General features: G+C 42.7%; 1 protein-coding gene across 1 annotated transcript in view; it reads right to left on the bottom strand.

The window, feature by feature from the left end:
* LOC149500229 (uncharacterized) overlaps positions 1-18,675 on the bottom strand; it is a 29,311-nt gene extending 10,636 nt beyond the window's left edge. The window contains exon 1 of the mRNA XM_089737645.1: positions 18,142-18,675. Coding sequence (XP_089593771.1) covers positions 18,142-18,259 — 118 coding nt within the window. The 5' untranslated portion in view covers positions 18,260-18,675. The remainder of the gene's footprint in view (positions 1-18,141) is intronic.
* Positions 18,676-19,505: the final 830 nt, after the last annotated feature.

Raw genomic sequence — 19,505 nt, forward strand, 5'->3', positions numbered from 1 at the left:
CCGCTCTTATTTAATGCGTACACAGAAATCATAATGCGCATCACTTTGGAGAACTGGACAGATGGTGTAGCAATTGGGGGGTATAGGATTGCAAACTTGCGATACGCGGATGATACCACCTTGTTTGCAACTGATGCGCAATGCTTGGGGGAGTTACTGTCGAGGATGGAACGTGTGAGCCTTGAGTTTGGATTAAAGATTAACCGCAGTAAGACCAAGGTGATGATTGTCGATCGCGCTATGAATAACTCGCCGGACGTGACTCAAATAGCGGGTTGCGACGTGGTCCAGTCCTACATATACCTTGGGGCGTTAATCTCAAATAATGGCGGATGCATGGACGAAATCAGAAGGCGCATGGCTGTCACGAGGTCGGCGATGGACGGGCTGAGGAAAGTATGGAGAAATAGAAACATAACCAAAACCACAAAGATCAGGCTCGTTAGAACACTAATATTCTCTATATTTCTATACGCTGCTGAGACGTGGACCGTGCGAGACGTGGAAAGGAAGAAAATAGACGCTCTGGAAATGTGGTGCTGGAGAAGAATGCTTGGAGTTTCGTGGACCGACTTTCGTACAAATGTCTCGATACTTCAGGAACTCGGCATCAAGCAGCGTCTATTTGGTATAGTACAGTCTCGAATGGTGAATTTCTTCGGACACGTTTCGCGACGAGATGGTCGGTCCATAGAACGCCTCGTTGTACAGGGAAGCGTTGATGGTACAAGACCGCGCGGGAGGCCACCAATGCGGTGGACCGACCAAATTAAAACTGCAGTGGGAGGTCCCTTAAATGAGTGCAGTAGAATGGCTTCGAGCAGGGAGAGATGGCGCGACATCGTGAGACGCATCAAGTCTGCCCCTTCCAACACTACATGACGATCACGACCACTCTGTCAAGAGTGACACGACTGAGAAGAAGAAGAAGGCATCATAGATAATAAATTTAATAAATACGAGGGCTGCACTAAAAGTATCGTTAATGGAATATTTCCACTGTTCCTGTCATATTAAAATCTTTTTAATTGAAAACTCCTTGGTTTTAAAAATCGAATACCATTTATTTATTTAAAAATTCTCGGTTTTCGATTCTCGGTCTTGTCACGAGGTTTTGTCAAACTTGTTTAGTCGCTGAGAAAATGGTATTGACTCGAGAAAATTCAAGAGCGATGATTTATTATGACTTTCGAAGTGGTTTAACACAAAAACAGTGTGTTGACCGGATGATTTCTGCATTTGGTGATGAAGCCCCATCTAAAACCACAATTTATCGCTGGTTTGCTGAGTTTCAACGTGGACGTGTCAAGCTCAGTGATGATCCCCGTCAAGGTCGTCCAAAAACTGCAGTCACCCAAGAAAACGTTGATGCTGTGCGTAAGCTGATTGAGGAAGATCGACATGTGACATACCGCGAAATTCAGGCAACTTTAGACATTGGCATGAGTCAAACACAAATAATCTTGCATGAATAATTAGGTGTAAAAAAGTTGTTTTCCCGATGGATACCGCATTCGCTCTGTGAAGAGCAAAAAGTGGCTCGCGTTACTTGGTGCGTCAGAACTCTCGAAAGATTCCACGCAGGATCCTCAAATGCTGTATACAACATTGTATCAGGTGACGAATCCTGGATATACGCGTACGAACCCGAAACAAAAAACCAGTCACGAGTTTGGGTGTTCGAAAATGAGAAAGCCAACAAAAATTGTTCGTTCACGGAGTGTGGCAAGAAAAATGGTGGCCACGTTTGTCTCCAAAACCGGCCATGTTACGACTATTCCTCTTGAGGGACAAAGAACGGTTAATGCAGAATGGTATGCTAGCATTTGTTTGCCACAGGTCGTTTCTGAACTCCGTAAAGAGAACTGCAACCGCCGCATCATCCTCCATCACGACAATGCGAGTTCTCACACTGCGCACAGAACAAAAGAGTTTTTAGAGCAAGAAAACATAGAATTATTAGACCATCCGCCGTACAGCCCCGACCTAAGCCCTAATGATTTCTATAGTTTCCCTAAAATAAAGAATAAATTGCGTGGACAGAGATTTTCATCACCTGAAGAAGCTGTGGACGCCTACAAAACGGCCATTTTGGAGACCCCAACTTCCGAATGGAATGGTTGCTTCAATGATTGGTTCCATGGTATGGAAAAATGTGTCAAATTTCGCGGAGAATACTTCGAAAAGCAATAAATACATTTTTAAATAGTAATGTTGTGTCACTTCGTTAATTCTCGAAATTTTCAGTGCCGCCTAGGTACTAGAGGTCCCGCAGTAGTCGAAATTCGACTATAATTAATTGGAATTGTAAGTTTGTACACTATTATGATTGTATTTTATACTTCTATAATCACAAATTTCGTCAAGACTACACTATAAGAAATATTAACAAAGACAAACAATATTTAATCTCAATTTGACAACAGACGTCAAGAACAAAAGTTTGACAATAAATAGTATGCATGCGTGTGCGTCGAATACATGGTACGTAGTGTGTGTAATGTTTTCTTTATTGATTTAATGTGTCTTTTGTGCATTATTTAAAAAAAATATTAGCATTGTGCACTTCTTCTCTATATTCTCTATAAGTGTGGAAAATTTCATACTCCTCCGTCCGCGCAATTTTCGTAAAAAGGGATACAAAGTTTTTGCTTCACGTATTAATATATAGATATGGTTTTTAACTCGTCATTGTAAGTCGTATGTCCATCAAAGAGGTTGAACGCCACGACAGCTAGGTACGTCTAAGTTTGTGTTTAACGAATTTTTTGAACGACATTCTCGCCGACTCCAACGACGTGCGGTTATCTTGAAAATTTGCAGACGCGTCAAGGCCTGATGACGATACGATAATTATATGACTTCGCTCCAATATAAGATGAGCGGAGATGGATGTGTGGATTGACAAGAATGGACAAAATAAGGAATGAGTATATCAGAGGAAGTGCGAAAGTAGCCCCGGTATTTAAAAAATTAAAGAACGGACGGTTAGCATGAAATGGACATGTGATTTTTTTTCCTACCTATGCTGATAGCCTTGAGAGGCTATTTCAATTTCTCCTTAACGTGTGGGTGAGCTCGGGGCTCAAACCGGTAGTGTTGCTAACACTGGCCCTAGTAAGAGCAATGCTTCGCCGAATTGTTCGAGATGATACCGGCATTTCGTTTTTACCATCGCACCGCCCGCCACCGGAGTAGAGTTCATCCATACTACCTGGAGCCACTGCGGTCATCCACAGTGCGTTTCCAGATATCTTTTTTGCCACGTACCATCCGGCTATGGAATGAGCTCCCCTCCACGGTGTTTCCCGAGCGCTATGACATATCCCTCTTCAAACGAGGCTTGTGGAGAGTATTAAGCGGTAGGCAGCGGCTTGGCTCTGCCCCTGGCATTGCTGAAGTCCATGGGCGACGGTAACCACTCACCATCAGGTGGGCCGTATGCTCGTCTGCCTACAAGGGCAATAAAAAAAAAATCTACCACCGGATCGCTATCGCGGCCCACTGAGAAGATCCGGCGAGAAACTCAGCGGACGTTGAGCATATTCAATCGCAACGTTGAATCTCGGAACAGGTCGAGTTGATTATGTAAATTAGTTTAATTTTGCATAATTTACGTCCATATTGAATTATGTGTTTTTTTTTCTTTCTTCCTTAGCCGGGTGAACGAGTCCTCGGCATGGTATTAAGTAATTACCGGACGTAGACTCTATGTGAATTCCAGCGGGGGGTACCTTCAGACATAAGGTCTCTATTGCATATGACGGAGAGACTGGTGCCAACCGAGAGGTCCGCTCTGTTCGGCTGCTCGAGCCTGAATGTATTGTTTTTTTTTCCTACCCGTTGTAGTAACCTCGAGGGGTTATACTAGATTCTCCGGGTGAGTAGGTCAGCTCGCGGGGCTCAAAGCTGACGTCGTTGCTAACAACAACCCTAGCAAGAGCAGTAATTCGCAGAATCTACCACCGGATCGGAAACGCGACCCACTGAGAAGATCCGGCGAGAAACTCAGTGGGCTGTGTCTGTGGGTTTATTATGCGACAATAGTCGCATGTATAGTAGAAAACTGGGGGTACGTAGTTTATTCATGAATTCTCTTGAGTACCGTTTTAAGCAATTTTTTACAAACGTTGGACTTATAATAGTTTACTTATAATAGTTAACCAACAATTTCAAAATTAAGGAAACAGTTAACTTTAACTACTTTAGGTGAAGTAAATAATAGTGTTGCGCCGATATTTGTATATTAAAACACTACGAGGGCACTCGAATATAATTCTATGTATTATTATTTTCTATAGTAAATTTGTAAAATTTAAATCTAGATATTGTCAAATAGTGCACCGCGCCATACCTGCTGTATCTTTTTCAGAATTTCTGTAGATAAGCGGTTGTCTGGAAAAGATCGATTTTGGCGATAAAACCGCCCATTGTACAAATAAACCTATTGACTGTTTTTGAATGTTCATTGTGTTTTAGTGTGCAACTGGCTCTTTCTCTCTTTAAATGTTTAATATTATATCTTATCCGGTGTTGATATACTTACAATGGATTAGATAATACAAACCGACTTACAATCTGATTTATCTCATCTTTAACTTCTGTCTACCTGAACATTTTAAAATCAAATTAATATCAAATGTTGCCTTTCATAAATTCGCTTTAAGAAACTTCAAGTTACGAGAAAATTCTAACATCAACGCGCATCATCACGTTTTAGTCAGATCTATCTGCCAATGAAACTTTCTTCCGAATCGATTTAGACGTTTTTGATATTAATCTAAATAAACCATTTAAAAAACGTTCAGTTCTAACACTAGGAGCAGGCTTAGGGACCCCGGAAACCGTACTCGTCGAACTCGGCAAAGAGTTCGACGTGCAACCTAACCCATGCATCAGCCCGCTGAGTATATCGCAGGATCTTCTCAGCGGGTCGCGATGCCGATCCGGTAGTAGATTCATTCGCGAAGCAACTGCTCTTGAGTTGTAAGGTCTTCTTCGGAGGCACCCGGGAAGCTGTTAGCAAATCCCAACCCTTCTTGGCTGAGCCTTTGCTCGTCCACCTGTCCTGGTGAAACTGGAAAGGCCTCAGGGCCACCAGTAATCCTTCAATCCTAAAAAAACACGCATTTTCGAGTCTTCGATGCGATACAACAGATGATTGTATCAAACAATTCTTTAATAGGTCGATAACTTTTCATTCGATTTCAATAAGAAGGCATCATCATCATCATATCCTGTGATGCTATGGACAACGCAAATGAGAGATGATATCTTAACCTCAGTGATTTTGTATGAAAACGGTTGTTGTTGCTACAACGCGCATGACACCTTCCCGTCGCAAACAAGCAACAAGATCTCACGGTTGCCAAGAGAGAAGCGACTTTTTGGCGGGAACGCGAGGAGTGAAGTTGTGTGATTTCTTTTATTTTGTCTATTTCATTTTTTAAGGTTTAAATGCGTAATAGCGGTGCCTTATTAACTGTTTATTATCTATGAAAGTGCACAAATGTGGGAAAATGAAACAAAGCCGCTGAACGTAGCTTCACGGGATCCTCCGAAAAGTCCACTGAAAAAGTATCAGTAAATGACCACCATTTTACTGAGATTATATTTCATCCCATATCATCTCATCTCATTTCATAATATCATTTTTCATATAAAAAAAGATGTATAAAAAATTAGGCTGTATGGTATTGACACCTTTGCCTTTTCAGTTGGAAAATAAAACTACTACTACTACCAAAAGAGAAGCAAATAATAATAATAATATAATAGAAAAACCGAATTACGCATCACGAAATAATTTAATTTATACCTACGTTTGGTTTTATATGCAAATCACTCGTAGCAGGTTAACGATGTCATTGACAAAACACATTTGAATATGGTAAATCAATGAACAATTTATACGTAAGAGAGAGAATGTTCCCGATGTTTAATCGGGAGCGTTTGCTTACTGGCTAGCAGTGGAATGAACACCTTTTCCTTTCCTTTCGTTACCTTTTCCCTGCTAATTAGCTGTTAACCTAAGGGGCTATTCCAGCTACGCCTGGACGAGCACGTGAGTTCACGGGCTTAGCAAGAGCTTCTTCGCTAAATCGACTACCGGGTCGGAATCACGATCCACTAAGAAAGTCCGGCGAGAAACTCAGTCTGTTGTGTTTATGCGATAAATTGCGGGTCGAACCTTTCGACACGTTATTTGATGAGAACGGTGACCGGTGCACGCGATTCGCACCCACATAGACACCCTCCAAACCCTCCAATCATGTTTTTCACGCACCGGAGCACCGTGGTTTGTGAGGAACGTCGACCTACAGAACGATCTGGACCTTGAATCGATCAGGAAATACCTAAAGTCAGCGTCGGAACGGTAATTCGGATTATGATAACCGCCTCATCCTTGTCGCCACGTTGACTACTCCTCTACTCCAGCCCATGCAGCAGCTAGTCACCGTTAACGCCCTAGACACGTTCCTACGGATCAATCAGATTCAATTATCCATTCATTAGATGCCTTTAGCTCTAACACTAGGAGTAGGGACCCCGGTAACCGTAATCCAAAGAGTTCGATGTGCAACTTAACCCATGCATCGGCCCGCTGAGTTTCTCGCCGGATCTTTTCAGCGGGTCGCGATTCCGATCCGGTAGTGGATTCATTAACGAAACAGCTGCTCTTCGGTTGTTAGGTCTCCTTTAGAGGCGCTCGGGTAGCTGTTAGTAAATCCCACACCTCCTGGCTGAGCTCGTGCTCGCCCACTTGTCCTAGTGAAACTGGAAAGGCCTGCGGGTCACCAGTAATACTATATCTTAAAAAAAATCGATCATAACTGAAGATGATGCAATATTGAGTAGGGTTTTATGACAACTGGTCAATCAGGAAAACTGACTCATGGCAAAATCACTTATTTCTCTCTTGTACTATTCTAAAGACGTACCTATTATTGACGATTGACAAAATTTTACATTTGCATACATATAATAAATATTATCTCAATTTTAGCTTATTCTGAGTTACAACGTAATTGTATTATCAGTGCGATATCTGTGCGACGGAATATTTCAAGGTAAATTTCATGAACTTAAAAAGGTCTGATTAACTTCAAAGTTTCCTATTCCAAGTTCAAAGTTTCGCTGAATCTACCACCGGAATCACGACCCAATGAGAAGATCCGGCGAGAAACTTAGTGGGTTTAGTTGATGTGATAAGTTGCGCGACGAATTCTTCGACACGTCATTCGATGAGAACGGCGACCGGTGCTCGAGAATGCCTAGAAGCATGGAGATTGTATAGAAAGGATCCGAAAGGACATGTTTAGGACGACGGTGGTTGTTTGCTGTCCCCTCGTCTAGATCTTGGATGTAGCTTACGACGGCTGCGATAAGACGGTGCGAATTACCATCAAGGATCGACAACAATGCAAACACTTTTTTTTTTGTTGCTTAGATGGGTGGACGAGCTCACAGCCAACCTGGTGTTAGTGGTTAAGTGGTTACTGGAGCCCATAGACATCTACAACGTAAATGCGCCACCCACCTTGAGGTATAAGTTCTAAGGTCTCAAGTATAGTTACAACGGCTGCCCCACCTTTCAAACCGAAACGCATTACTGCTTCACGGCAGAAATAGGCAGGATGGTGGTACCTACCCGTATGGACTCAGCACCAGTAATTACGCAGATTATAATTTTGCGGGTTTTGATTTTTATTACACGGTGTTATTCCTTCACCGTGTAAGTTAAAAATGGACATTTGTTCAGTACGTATTTCATTAGAAAAATTGGTACCCGCCTGAGATTCGAACACCGGTGCATCGCTCAACACGAATGCACCGGACGTCTTATCCTTTAGGCCACGACGACTTTGACCGAATACCCTAAGTCAATGGGATTGGTCAGAAACGGGCAGATTTTTGTGCATTTATTAAATGCCTTTTTAGGTAGCCGTGAATATGACCGACCTATTTGGTAGGCGGTCGGTAATGGACGCAGCGCCAAAAAAACAGGCAAGGCCTTGAGTACCTACTCATTTAACTCCCAATATACTTAGTGTTAGCACAGTTGCAGCGCAGCGAATGCTGTGTTTCTCTCTATTTGACAAGACGCACGCTTAAAGCCATTTATTAATTGTTTAAAATCATTTGTAATGTACGTCCTTTATTGGAAATACCAAAAATTTTAACAAAACCATACGAGTTTATATCCTCTCCCCAGTTTCATATCAAATGTCAATATAATATATATCAATAACTGTGTTGTCCTCTGAACGGATTTTGCACAGACAAGGTTTTTAATGGTATAGGTTTGGAAAAATGTGATTTACTTACTCTAAATCAAAACGGAATTATACAAAATACCAGTTAGATTTATTTATATTTCTATTAAATTTAGTTATGAAATTTCTAGCACTAAGTACAATTGCATTGCACTGTTCTATGAGAGATAATATGAGTTACCTACCTAAAACGTGTCTTTTAGTTTCTATAAAAAATAAATGATATTTAAGTCAGTAATTAAAATTAAATAAAAAAAAAAGTGTGTGTGTCCGCTCCGACGCACGACTGGAGTTTACTGGATATAAAAAATTAAACGAAACAATACGAGAAATAGTTCTATATTACGACAACACGATACACTACAGATTATTAACAAATTAACGAGACACAAAACAAACGACTAACAAATATATGAAAATACAAAATGAGAGAAACGCGCGATCAGTACGAGGCTTTGTGGCGGACTGCCGGCGCAGCAGCCCGGCGCGCATTTCGTGTGACATGCGCATAACGCATTTCGTGTGACATGCTAGTACGATTTTGGTCCCCATAATTTTCATACCCCGGGCCTATATATGTAAATCGATTCTAAAGGAGTAAACTCCAAAAAAACAGTAAAAGGAAATAGACTGACTCGGTGATGGAGTAGTTAGCGCCGCTGACTATTTCGCCGAGGGTCGTGGGTTCGATTCCCGCATCGGGCAAACATTCGTGTGATGAACAGGTTTGCTTGCTCTTTGTCTGGGTGTTTATCATCGATTTAGATATATATTTAAGCGTATATAAGTATGTCAGTCTCTGGTACTTATAACACAGGGAATCTTAATTTGGGACCGGATAACCGTAGGTGATTTGTTCCCTCTCCTCCCTGAGTCGCATTCCTCATGTCTGAGGGCCGTGACCATCTCCTCCCATTATCCTTCTCTGGATGATGTTTCGCCATTTTCCTCTGTTCTCCGCAGTGTGTATGGCATCGTAGACTGTGATATCCAGATTTGTGCGGATTTGGTCAGACTAGCGCATTGGATTGCGGCCACGAGATCTTTTGCCAGCAATCTTGCCAGCTATTACCAATTTTTCAAGGTTGTCGCCGCTCTTTCTGGCTATGTGACCGAAGAATTCAAATATCCTCTTGAGGCAGATGGTAGAGAGCCTGGTTTGGATGTTGAGCTGTCTAAATATGGATGCATTAGTCCGATATGTTCTCCACGGGATTCGTAGCATCTCCCTCCAGATTTATTTCCCAGTTATTATTAAATAGAAAACCGAACTAACAAATAATTTCACCCTTCTTCATCTCATCAGAGTATATTTGAGAGAAGTCGTAAAACACTTCTGGTACACTGGTGGTAGGTAGGACCTCTTGTGAGTCCGCGCGGGTAGATACCACTACCCTGCCTATTTCTGTGGTGAAACAGTAATGCGTTTCGGTTTGAAAGGTGAGGCAGCCGTTGTAACTATACTGTGACCTTAGAACTTATATCTCAAGTTGGGTGGCGCATTTGCTTTCTAGATGTCTATGGGCTCCAGTAACCACTTAACACCAGGTGGGCTATAAGCTCTTCTACCCATCAAACAAAAAAACAATACATAAATATAATGTATCGTCATCGGATCTTGAAGCTTGTGCAAACTTCCAAGTTAATCGGGCGTCTTCAAGACGATAATTACGTTCAAAGAACGCGGTACCTTTACATACAAACAAACATACATATACATCAAGCTAATAAATACGTACCAAAATAGAACACTATACATTATAAACACGAATGTGGTTACGTATATGGTAAGTTTTTTTTCTTAATTTTAGAAAATTTGTTCAGGTGTTGAATTCCATTTGAGGTTGCGCGGTGCAAGTGGATCGCGAGGATTTTCAACGTACACATCGGGTGCACTTAAAAATGTGTACTCCAAACATCACACCGGCATATGAAGGTCAATTCTGGAAAATTTAATGTAATTTCGACTTTATTAACGCAATTTTCTGCTCCAAAATAGTTTGTATATGCCTATAGAAACTAAACGATCAATCCGTTATTTAGTTCAAGAGATGAGGGCGAGCAAACATATTGTTACGCGCTGGGGTTCGGGATGAATAAAAAATTCTACCGAAGTAAAAATTAAAACTGTCTTAATACTTGGAACACTTAAAACATTTAATGAACACTTTAAAATTCTCAATTCACTTCTTCTACTTCGCTTCAGGTGATCCGTTCGTTATTTCGCTTCGAGTAGTTCCGATTACTAACAGAATGGTGCCATATCTGCAACGCTTTTATAGTGGATACGACATCCCTAAAATTAACCAGAATATTCCTCACAAGTCGAGTATTTTCGATGTGTGTTTCCGCTATCTGACCTTGGCGTTGTACTTCTCGAGCGTTCTAGATGTTACTAGATCCTTGGATATTTGTTTCGGCTATTTGGCGATAGATGGCGTTACTTTTACATCGTTCTGATTATCGCTGATTTTAAGTTCATTCTCTTTAATCATCTTCCCTCTTTCTAAGCTTATTAAATTTCTTCAATGCACACATACATCGGATCTCGGTTTTATATTTTGTACGAGCTGGGGCTTAGGATAAATTACCGCCGACGACACGTTTGTCGTGGCTCCGGGGAAGGACTACCGGGAGTCTGCCCGTCTGGCGTGCGCAGGCGTGGCACACGTCGTCACAAGGATCCGACGGTTGGGACTCGAGGTGGCGTTCGATAAAACCCAGGCCCTGCTTTTTCACGGGCCGGGACGAGCGCCGCCTCTGGGTGCCCACCTCGTGATCGGAGGCGTCCGCGTCGGGGTCGGGGTGACCGGTCTTCGGTACCTCGGCCTCGAACTGGATAGTCGGTGGAACTTCCGCGCTCACTTTGAGAAGTTGGGCCCTCGACTGATAGCGACGGCCGGCTCTCTGAGCCGGCTGCTTCCAAACGTCGGGGGTCCCGATCAGGTGGCGCGCCGCCTCTACATGGGGGTGGTGCGGTCGATGGCACTATACGGGGCTCCCGTATGGCGGCGTGCTTGCTCGCCAGGGCGCCACCCTGGGACCTGGAGGCGGAGGCGCTCGCTGCCGATTACAGGTGGCGTAGCGACCTCCGCTCCACTCTCGGCGGTCCGTGCTGGAGGCGTGGTCTCGCCGCTTGGCGGACCCGTCGGCCGGCCTCCGTACCGTCGAGGTGGTCCGTCCGGTCCTCGCGGACTGGGTGGGCCGCGACCGCGGATGCCTCACCTTCCGGCTGACGCAGATGTTGACCGGCCATGGGTGTTTTGGCCGGTACCTCTTCAAGATAGCCGGAAGGGAACCGATGGCGCAGTGCCACCACTGCGCGGACCGCGACGAGGATGACACAGCGGAACATACATTGGCGCGTTGCTCTGGATTCGACGAGCAACGCGCCGCCCTCGTCGCGGTCATAGGAGAGGACCTCTCGCTGCCGCGCGTCGTGGCTACGATGCTCGGCAGCGACGCGTCCTGGAAGGCGATGCTCGACTTCTGCGAGTCCACCATCTCGCAGAAGGAGGCGGCGGAGCGAGAGAGGGAGAGCTCTTCCCTTTCCGCACCGATCCGTCGCCGTCGAGCCGGGGGCCGGAGGCGGGAATACGCCCGTACGTCCCGGCCCCTGTAGGTAGCGGCCTCCCCCCGGTGAAGGTCAAGGGGCGACCTGAGGGGGTGAGGCCGCGCGGCGCGCTACCAGCACTCTAGCGCGCTGCCGTGGAGTGAATAGAGCGACCGGTCGACGGTGTATCGCGTCCCGACCCGGCAGGCTGGTTCTGGTCCAGCGGGGTATTCCGGGACACCATCGGCACCGTCTGGGCGGCCCGACGGGCTGCCGTACCGAGACGGCTGACGTTTCAGAGCCTTCGATTCGCCTCGAAGGCTCCGTCGGCTGGGCGTCCTTGGGGTGAGCCGCACCGTCTGGTTGTAGTGTTGACCGCGGTAGCCCCCCTACCTCATCCGGGTTCTGACCTCGGAGGGGATCGGACGTCGGGTGTAAGAGTGCAGGGGAGTCGTTTAGTGGGTGGGTTCTAAAATCCAAATTACAAAATTATACCGAAATACCAATTAAAACCTAATATAATTTTTACGACAATTATGTAAGGTAGATTTCACATCTTAGTTAACTAATACGTTTTTTTTGTGGTAACTCGTTCGCTGCTTCGCTTCGAATGGAACTGTCACTGTGTTTTTTTTTTTTTTTTAGTTAGAAAACATTGCTAGTGGCTCGCAGGCCTTTCCAGTTTCACCAGGGCAGTTGGGCGAGCAAAGGTTCAGTCATGAAGCTGTCTTCGTGTCGCCTACGTGTTCGAGAATGTTTCACACTCGTCTTGCCTATACCGAGAACATTCCCGAGGTCATCAGAACACTCCGGATACAATTAGATTACAGCGGAAATGCTATTAAGCATTCGAGAGACGTTCCAATTGTTTCGATATCCGGTTTTGTACTATCTGACGACAGATGGCGTTACTCGTACGGAAATAAAACTTTATTTTCGTAGTCACTCGTTCGGGACATAGTAACGCGTAAAATATTAAAGTATTCAACTATGTCATTTTCTAAAATATTATCAGGCTTTCGTAACGTGAACTAGTTTAAAGCGATATATAATGTATACGTTATAAGACCATAAAATTATCTAAGGAATATATTTATTAATATTCGAAGGAGCTTCATTGTTGCATAATGCAAAGAGCTGATAATGTCCTGCGTATACAATATAATAAGGCCTTCAGGGCGTTGTTGAAACTTCTGCCCTATTGTTTTTTTTTTTTGTTTCTCCAATACTGATGGTCTTGAGAGACCATTTCAGCATAACCGAGCGAGCTCACGGGGCTCAAATATGTCGTTACTAACGCGAACCCTAGCAATAGCCGTGCTTCGCAGAATCTACAACCGGATCGGAAAGGCGACCCACTGAGATGATCCGGCGAAAAACTCAGTGGGCTGCGTAGTGCATCAGGCATGTTCGCCAAATTCGCCGATGCACATACTGATGACTATTTCGCGACAATGCGCAAAAAGGTAGCATCCATTATGCGTAGAGTAGGAGGAAGCACGAATAACGTTTTTTTTTTATTTATTGCAACGGCTGCCCCACCCTTCAAGCCGAAACGCATTACTGCTTCACGGCAGAAATAGGCAGGGTGGTGGTACCTATCCGTGCGGACTCACAAGAGGTCCTACCACCAGTAAGAAACGTCTTGAGGGTATTAACGTCTTGAAGGTATTAGCAGAAAAACTGAATAGACCGACCCTCGTAGGATCTTCAAGTTGCAAAGTTCCACATGCTCGTTAATGATGCTGCCAGGAATGGAATTGATAGATTTACTTAAATACTAACATAGTTCATAAGTTATTTGTAATACTAACTATGAGACTATGATGTCTTGAAATAAAAGATTTTTTTTTTATTTTTTTTTTACAATATTAGCACAATTAAAAATCGATGCCAGTTTTGAAATTTTTGAGAGTTTTGATTCGGGTCAGATCGAATTCTGATACTACAGAGTGAACATGACTACTAGCGACTCGATCATCGAATCTATCCAATAAGAATATCCAGTCATAAAAGAATATCCATCCAAATACGGATACGCTGTCGAAGGAAACTGCGAGCGCGATATTACTTACTGGTGGGTAGTCGGAATTCGATCTTTACCCGTAAACTTTAAGGTTTAAAAGTCTTTGAAGACGCCCTAGCCATCTCATGCATTCAAAAATTTTATTAGGTACACCGCGTGACTTGTACATCTGTTCAAATAAATACATAATATGTAATATTTCACCAACGACTGAGTTCCTCGCCGGATCTTCAGTGAGCCGCAATTCCGATCCCACGGTAGAAATACTGCTCTTGTTAGGACTAGTGGTTGGTAAATTCTCTCAGGTTGAGCCTGTGAGCTCACCAGCTCGACAGAGAGAGAGACAATAGCTAGGATAGTCCCTTAAGCTACCAACGATTAGGGAAAAAAGTCATATTACTGATCTCATATATGGTTTAGTAGTCAACTAAGATATATCCTACAACATATTTTACTAATATAATGGAAGCGTTATAATATCTTGTCGATACCGATCTGGGTTAAAAAGCGAAGTTATATAATCATTGTATCGACAACGATCCTTGACACGTGCGTAAGTTTTCAAGCTAAGCAAACCTTTTGAGACACTTGAAAATTTCGTTCAAAATTACTTTTTTTTTATTGCCGTACAGGCAGACGAGCTATAGCTATACTATATGCCTTCGTAGAGTGCTGGAATTCTCCGGACATATGCTCGTAAAGAGGATCACAATCTAAAACAGCTGATGGTGACAGGAAAGGTAGATGACAAACGTCCCAGAGGATGCAGTCCCACGAGATGGTCGGACCAAATACGATCTTCTCTTAACATCAACTTCCACAATGCCCTTCATGAAGCTAAGGATCGCAGCAGATGAAGGGAAATCGTACGGGAGAAACTGATGCAGCGGGGGAGTCACGACACTCAGTACTAAGGAAAACGACGCGAGGAGGAGGAGGCAGACGAGCATACGGCCCACCTGATGATGAGTGGCTACCGTCGCTCATGGACGTCAGCAATGCCAGGGGCAGAGCCAAGCCGCTGCCTACCATTAAGTACTCTCCACAAGCCTCATTTGGAAAACGACATGTCATAGCGCTCGGGAAACACCGCGGAGGGGAGCTCATTCCAAAGCCTGTACTTCACACAAAGAGCTCAATTTCAATGTGAACTGCGATTAATACTGTGCTGGTTAGCGCTTTTGGATGGATTAAATTTTGTGAGTTTGCGTCACCGACATGCGTAATAGCAGCATATCCACTCAAACGTTCAACGAAGAGTTCAACTGGCGAACTAACCCATAGACATAGGCCACTGAGTTTTTCGCCGGATCCTCTCAAAGCGAAAGCTCTTGCTAGGGCTAGTATTGGCAAATTCGGCAGGCTGAGCCCCGTGAGCTCGCCTACACGTTAGATAAACCTAGTATAGCCCCTCCAGGCTACTAGAACAGGTAGGAAAGAATAGTATTCAAAATATCGTTTCCAAGCTTTCGAATTCTATACATTTTTCCTCAGGCAGCGGCTTGGTTCTGTCCCTGGCATTACTGAAGTCCACGAGCGACGGTAAGTACTCACCATCGGGTGGGACGTATGGTCGTATGCCTACAAGGGCCAAATTAAATAAAAAATCGTGGTGACGGACTGTGTTAAAAATCACACAAGAATTCTGAATCGATAATCATTTGAATTTATGTTAAAGTCCCTTTTAAATATTGTTAGGGTCGGTAATTGCTCAAACTTTATGCGTTCTGACTTTTTTGTTGGTAAACTAAGGGGCTATTCCAACTACGCGCGGACCGGTAGGTAAGCTCACGGGCTCAGCGTGAGAGAATTGCTAACACTGACTTTGGCTAGCGCTTCGCTGAATCTACCACCCGAAATCGCGAGCCGCTGAGAAGATGCGGCGAGAAACTCAGTGGGTTGTTTCTTTGGGCCAATTCGCACATAGGGTTAGGATGTCGCTGTCTTACGAAGTGATGTCATCAAAGATTGCGCCAAAATTATACTCAACTTAGCACGCTACGCTCCGTTCATAGCTGCTACAGTTGTATTGTACAATTTGCTATTCTAACGTTGTTTTGGTGGGTTTTTGAGGTTTAATTCAATGCCTATAGCTAGACACTAATTCTAATTGTCCCTCCCACACCCCCTTGATAGTTCTGCTTACCTCGACTCACCAAACTTAATCTCCCTCTTGCGTGAATTGTAACTAAAGAAACGGTTTGTCATTTGACGTTCTCCAAGTACGCTCACAGTTCTAAAGAAGCTGCACAAGTCATCATCCTGCGTTAGTGATAGTTTGGTGGGGCGTGTCTTATCAAGGAGTCCCAAAAGTACATTTCCACAGAAATAAAGAAGTGAAAACTTCAGCCAAAGTGTATCAAGATACAGTCTTGGATCATGTTGCGAAACCTCTCAGCAATACACTTTTTAAAATATACCGTGGACTTTCCAGCAGAACTCTGCACCTGGTCACAAGGCACGAACTACCCAAACCTGGCTTGAAACCAACTTTCCGGACTTTATAAGAATTAAAGCCCAGACCTCAACCCTTTAGACTTCAAATTATGATCAGTTTTAGAGGACATGGCCCGCTCTATACGACACGGCGACATTGAGTCTCTTAAAAAATCTTTGGGGCAAGCAGTGGCGAAATTTCCCTTGGAAACAGTGCGTAAATCCATAGATCCGCGGCCAAACAGATTAAAGGCCTGTATAAAAGCCAAAGGTGACCATTTCATATAGATTTTTTTGTTTATTTTTTGCTGAAATTTTAATAAATAATAATATGTAGGTATAAATTTTAATAATATTACATAACTACATTTATAAAAAAATGCATATTTATTTGTCACGGAACTTATGTTTGGACTAGGTATATGTGTTTTACATTACAACGGTTGCCCGACTCTTCAAGCCAAAAACCCTTACTGCTTCACGGTAGAAATAGGCAGGGTGGTGGTACCTACCCGTGCGGACTCACAAGACGTCCTACCACCAGTAATCACGCAAACTTCATTTTTTCAGGTTCGAATTTTATTCGGAACTTGTGTATATGCAAGCTCATCTTGAAAATGTCGTAAGCAATCTTTCAGGCAACTGTCCAATATCTTGTCTTGTATGGGCTACCGCCACAACTTCAAAGGTAAAGTGTTTAAGAAATATCCAACAAACAAACCAAAAAAAAACCTACCAAATTTATTACTATACTGACGTAGTTCAAAAACCGGTGCTATGAATACATTAAACGGGTCGCGATTCGACTTGTTATTATGATTACGTCTCACAGATTAATCAAAGCCTCTCTGGGTCTAGGGAGAGGCTTCGGTTCTCTGAGGAATTATACAATAATGGTAATAAACGTATCGTATTCATAACCACATTCGAGTTTATGTATAGTGTTCTATTTTGGTACGTTTTTATTATCTTGATTTGTATGTACCTAAAGGTGGTTTTTTTTTATTGCCCAGATGGGTGGACGACCTCACAGCCCACCTGGTGTTAAGTGGTTACTGGAGCCCATATACATCTACGACGTAAATGCGCCACCCACCTTGAGATATAAGTTCTAAGGTCTCAAATATAGTTACAACGGCCACTCTACCCTTCAAACCGAAACCGAACCATGTATGTATGTGTGTATGTACATGCATTTCAATTGACTGGGACACCGCGTGTAATTAGTTTCCAAACGATTCTTTTCCACGTGATGGTTGTCTGGAAGAGATCGCTCTTAACGATAAGACCGCCAATTGTACTTTTTTTTTGTATTTAATGTTTCGCATTATTATTTTTTTGTTGTTACAATAAAGAATACTCTCTCTCTCTATCACTCAAAAGATAAAAATATATAAAAAAAATGTTTGTCCGATGTGGGAATCAAACCCACGATCAAAGGCGCAATAATCAGGGCCGCTAACTACCGCATCACCGAGTTAGTCGTTTAGAGATGACCTCTCGTTTTTACCATCGCACCGCCCGCCACCGGAATAGAGTTCATCCATACCACTTAGAACCGCTACGTTAATCCACAGTGCGTTTCCAGATATCGTTTTTACCACGTGCCATCCGGCTTTAGAACGAACTTCCCTCTATGGTGTTTCCTGAGTACTATGAGACTCCTTCTTCAAACGAGGTTAGCGAGAGTACTCAATGACAGGCAGGTTGTGCCTCTGGTATTAGTGATGTCCTTGACAGTAACAACTCATCATCATGTGGCCCGTATTCTAATCTGCCTACAATGGCAATAAAAAAAAACATTTACATTTAAAAACTGAAAGAAAAAGAAAAAACAAATCAAAACTTACCCGTGTTTACTTCGATTAATTTCCAAACGTATTCAAAAAATATATAACAAAACGTGACAACACTTATTACCGACGCTATTAAAGAGAATAAAAAGCTTTCACAATATTCCACTAGCATTTAGCGTAAACGGACGTTTTGAAAAATATTAAAACGTGCGCGCCATTTCCCGCCCGAATAGTCCACCGCAGCGAATCACCCGACGTCCGTTCGCGATTTGATTCGCCCAACAATACACTCCAATTGACATTAATGTTACCTTATTACATCACCAAATTCAATAGTTCATCACTGGCACGCACAACTCACTACACGAACCTCGATTCAACTTCATATTATAATAAACATTCGCGCGGTTTAACTTTTTCAATGCGATAGGATTTGATAGAAGTACCGTGTATCAAGCCGCTGCTAACAGTGCAGCGCTTTGTATTAAACGTCGATATTACTTGCTTCATAAATGCAGCTGCTTGAAGCTACATTTTAAGCTGAACTGTAAATACGTCGTTGACCCGTGAACTCGAAGATACGTTATCGAGAGATAATGGCTCCTTGACAGAAAGAATGTCTAAAAATAGTTTAGTTCAGGGAATGAAACACGCATTTTCACAAATTATCCACAGCGCTGCTTGCTAGCATTCTGATGGGAAAAATTAGTAGATTATTTGGCACGGCGTAGTTCAAAATTACGGAAAACATTACGTGAGATAAACGTGGGTGTATGTACACAGTATAGTACGTTATATTTCTTTGGCGTAAGGAATTATCGACAGTAGATTAGATGTATAATCTAATCAAATTTTCTCATAAATAATACTTACATTAGGCGACCTCAAATTAGCATACACGATCTTTACAATGAAATGAATTATATGTTACATCCACGCGCACTAAAAATACAATGATCTATTTTCTCAAACGCGCCAAAAGAAACAACCGTTATAAACATTTAGGAAGAAATTTGGTAGAGTTAGGGCCTATAATAAACTTGCCATCAAACATACCTATTTCTGCTAGGTATAAAGCTGTCATTACTAGAAAACAAATTTAAAGAGAGGGTCGTATTTGATATACTTTAATTTAAAAGAAATATTTACTAACATAGTTGTTATGTTAATATAATACTAGCACCTTATGAGCCTACGAGTAATAAGTTTCGAAATAAAACCTTTTTTGAAGACTTTATATAAGACATTTGAGAATTACAATGAATTATGTACTGCATTCTCACCATCATATATGTTGTTCTCTGCAACTAATTAAAACTTCTAGGTAATTAAAATATTAGTGGAACAAAAAAATTCCAAAACTTTTAGAAGATCTTCGTTTTTTTGTGTCTGTTGAAAACCAAGCAATTTTTTTACAT

This window comes from Bombyx mandarina, chromosome 23 (genome assembly GCF_030267445.1).
Source record: "Bombyx mandarina strain Sakado chromosome 23, ASM3026744v2".
In the NCBI taxonomy this organism is placed as follows: Eukaryota; Metazoa; Arthropoda; class Insecta; order Lepidoptera; family Bombycidae; genus Bombyx; species Bombyx mandarina.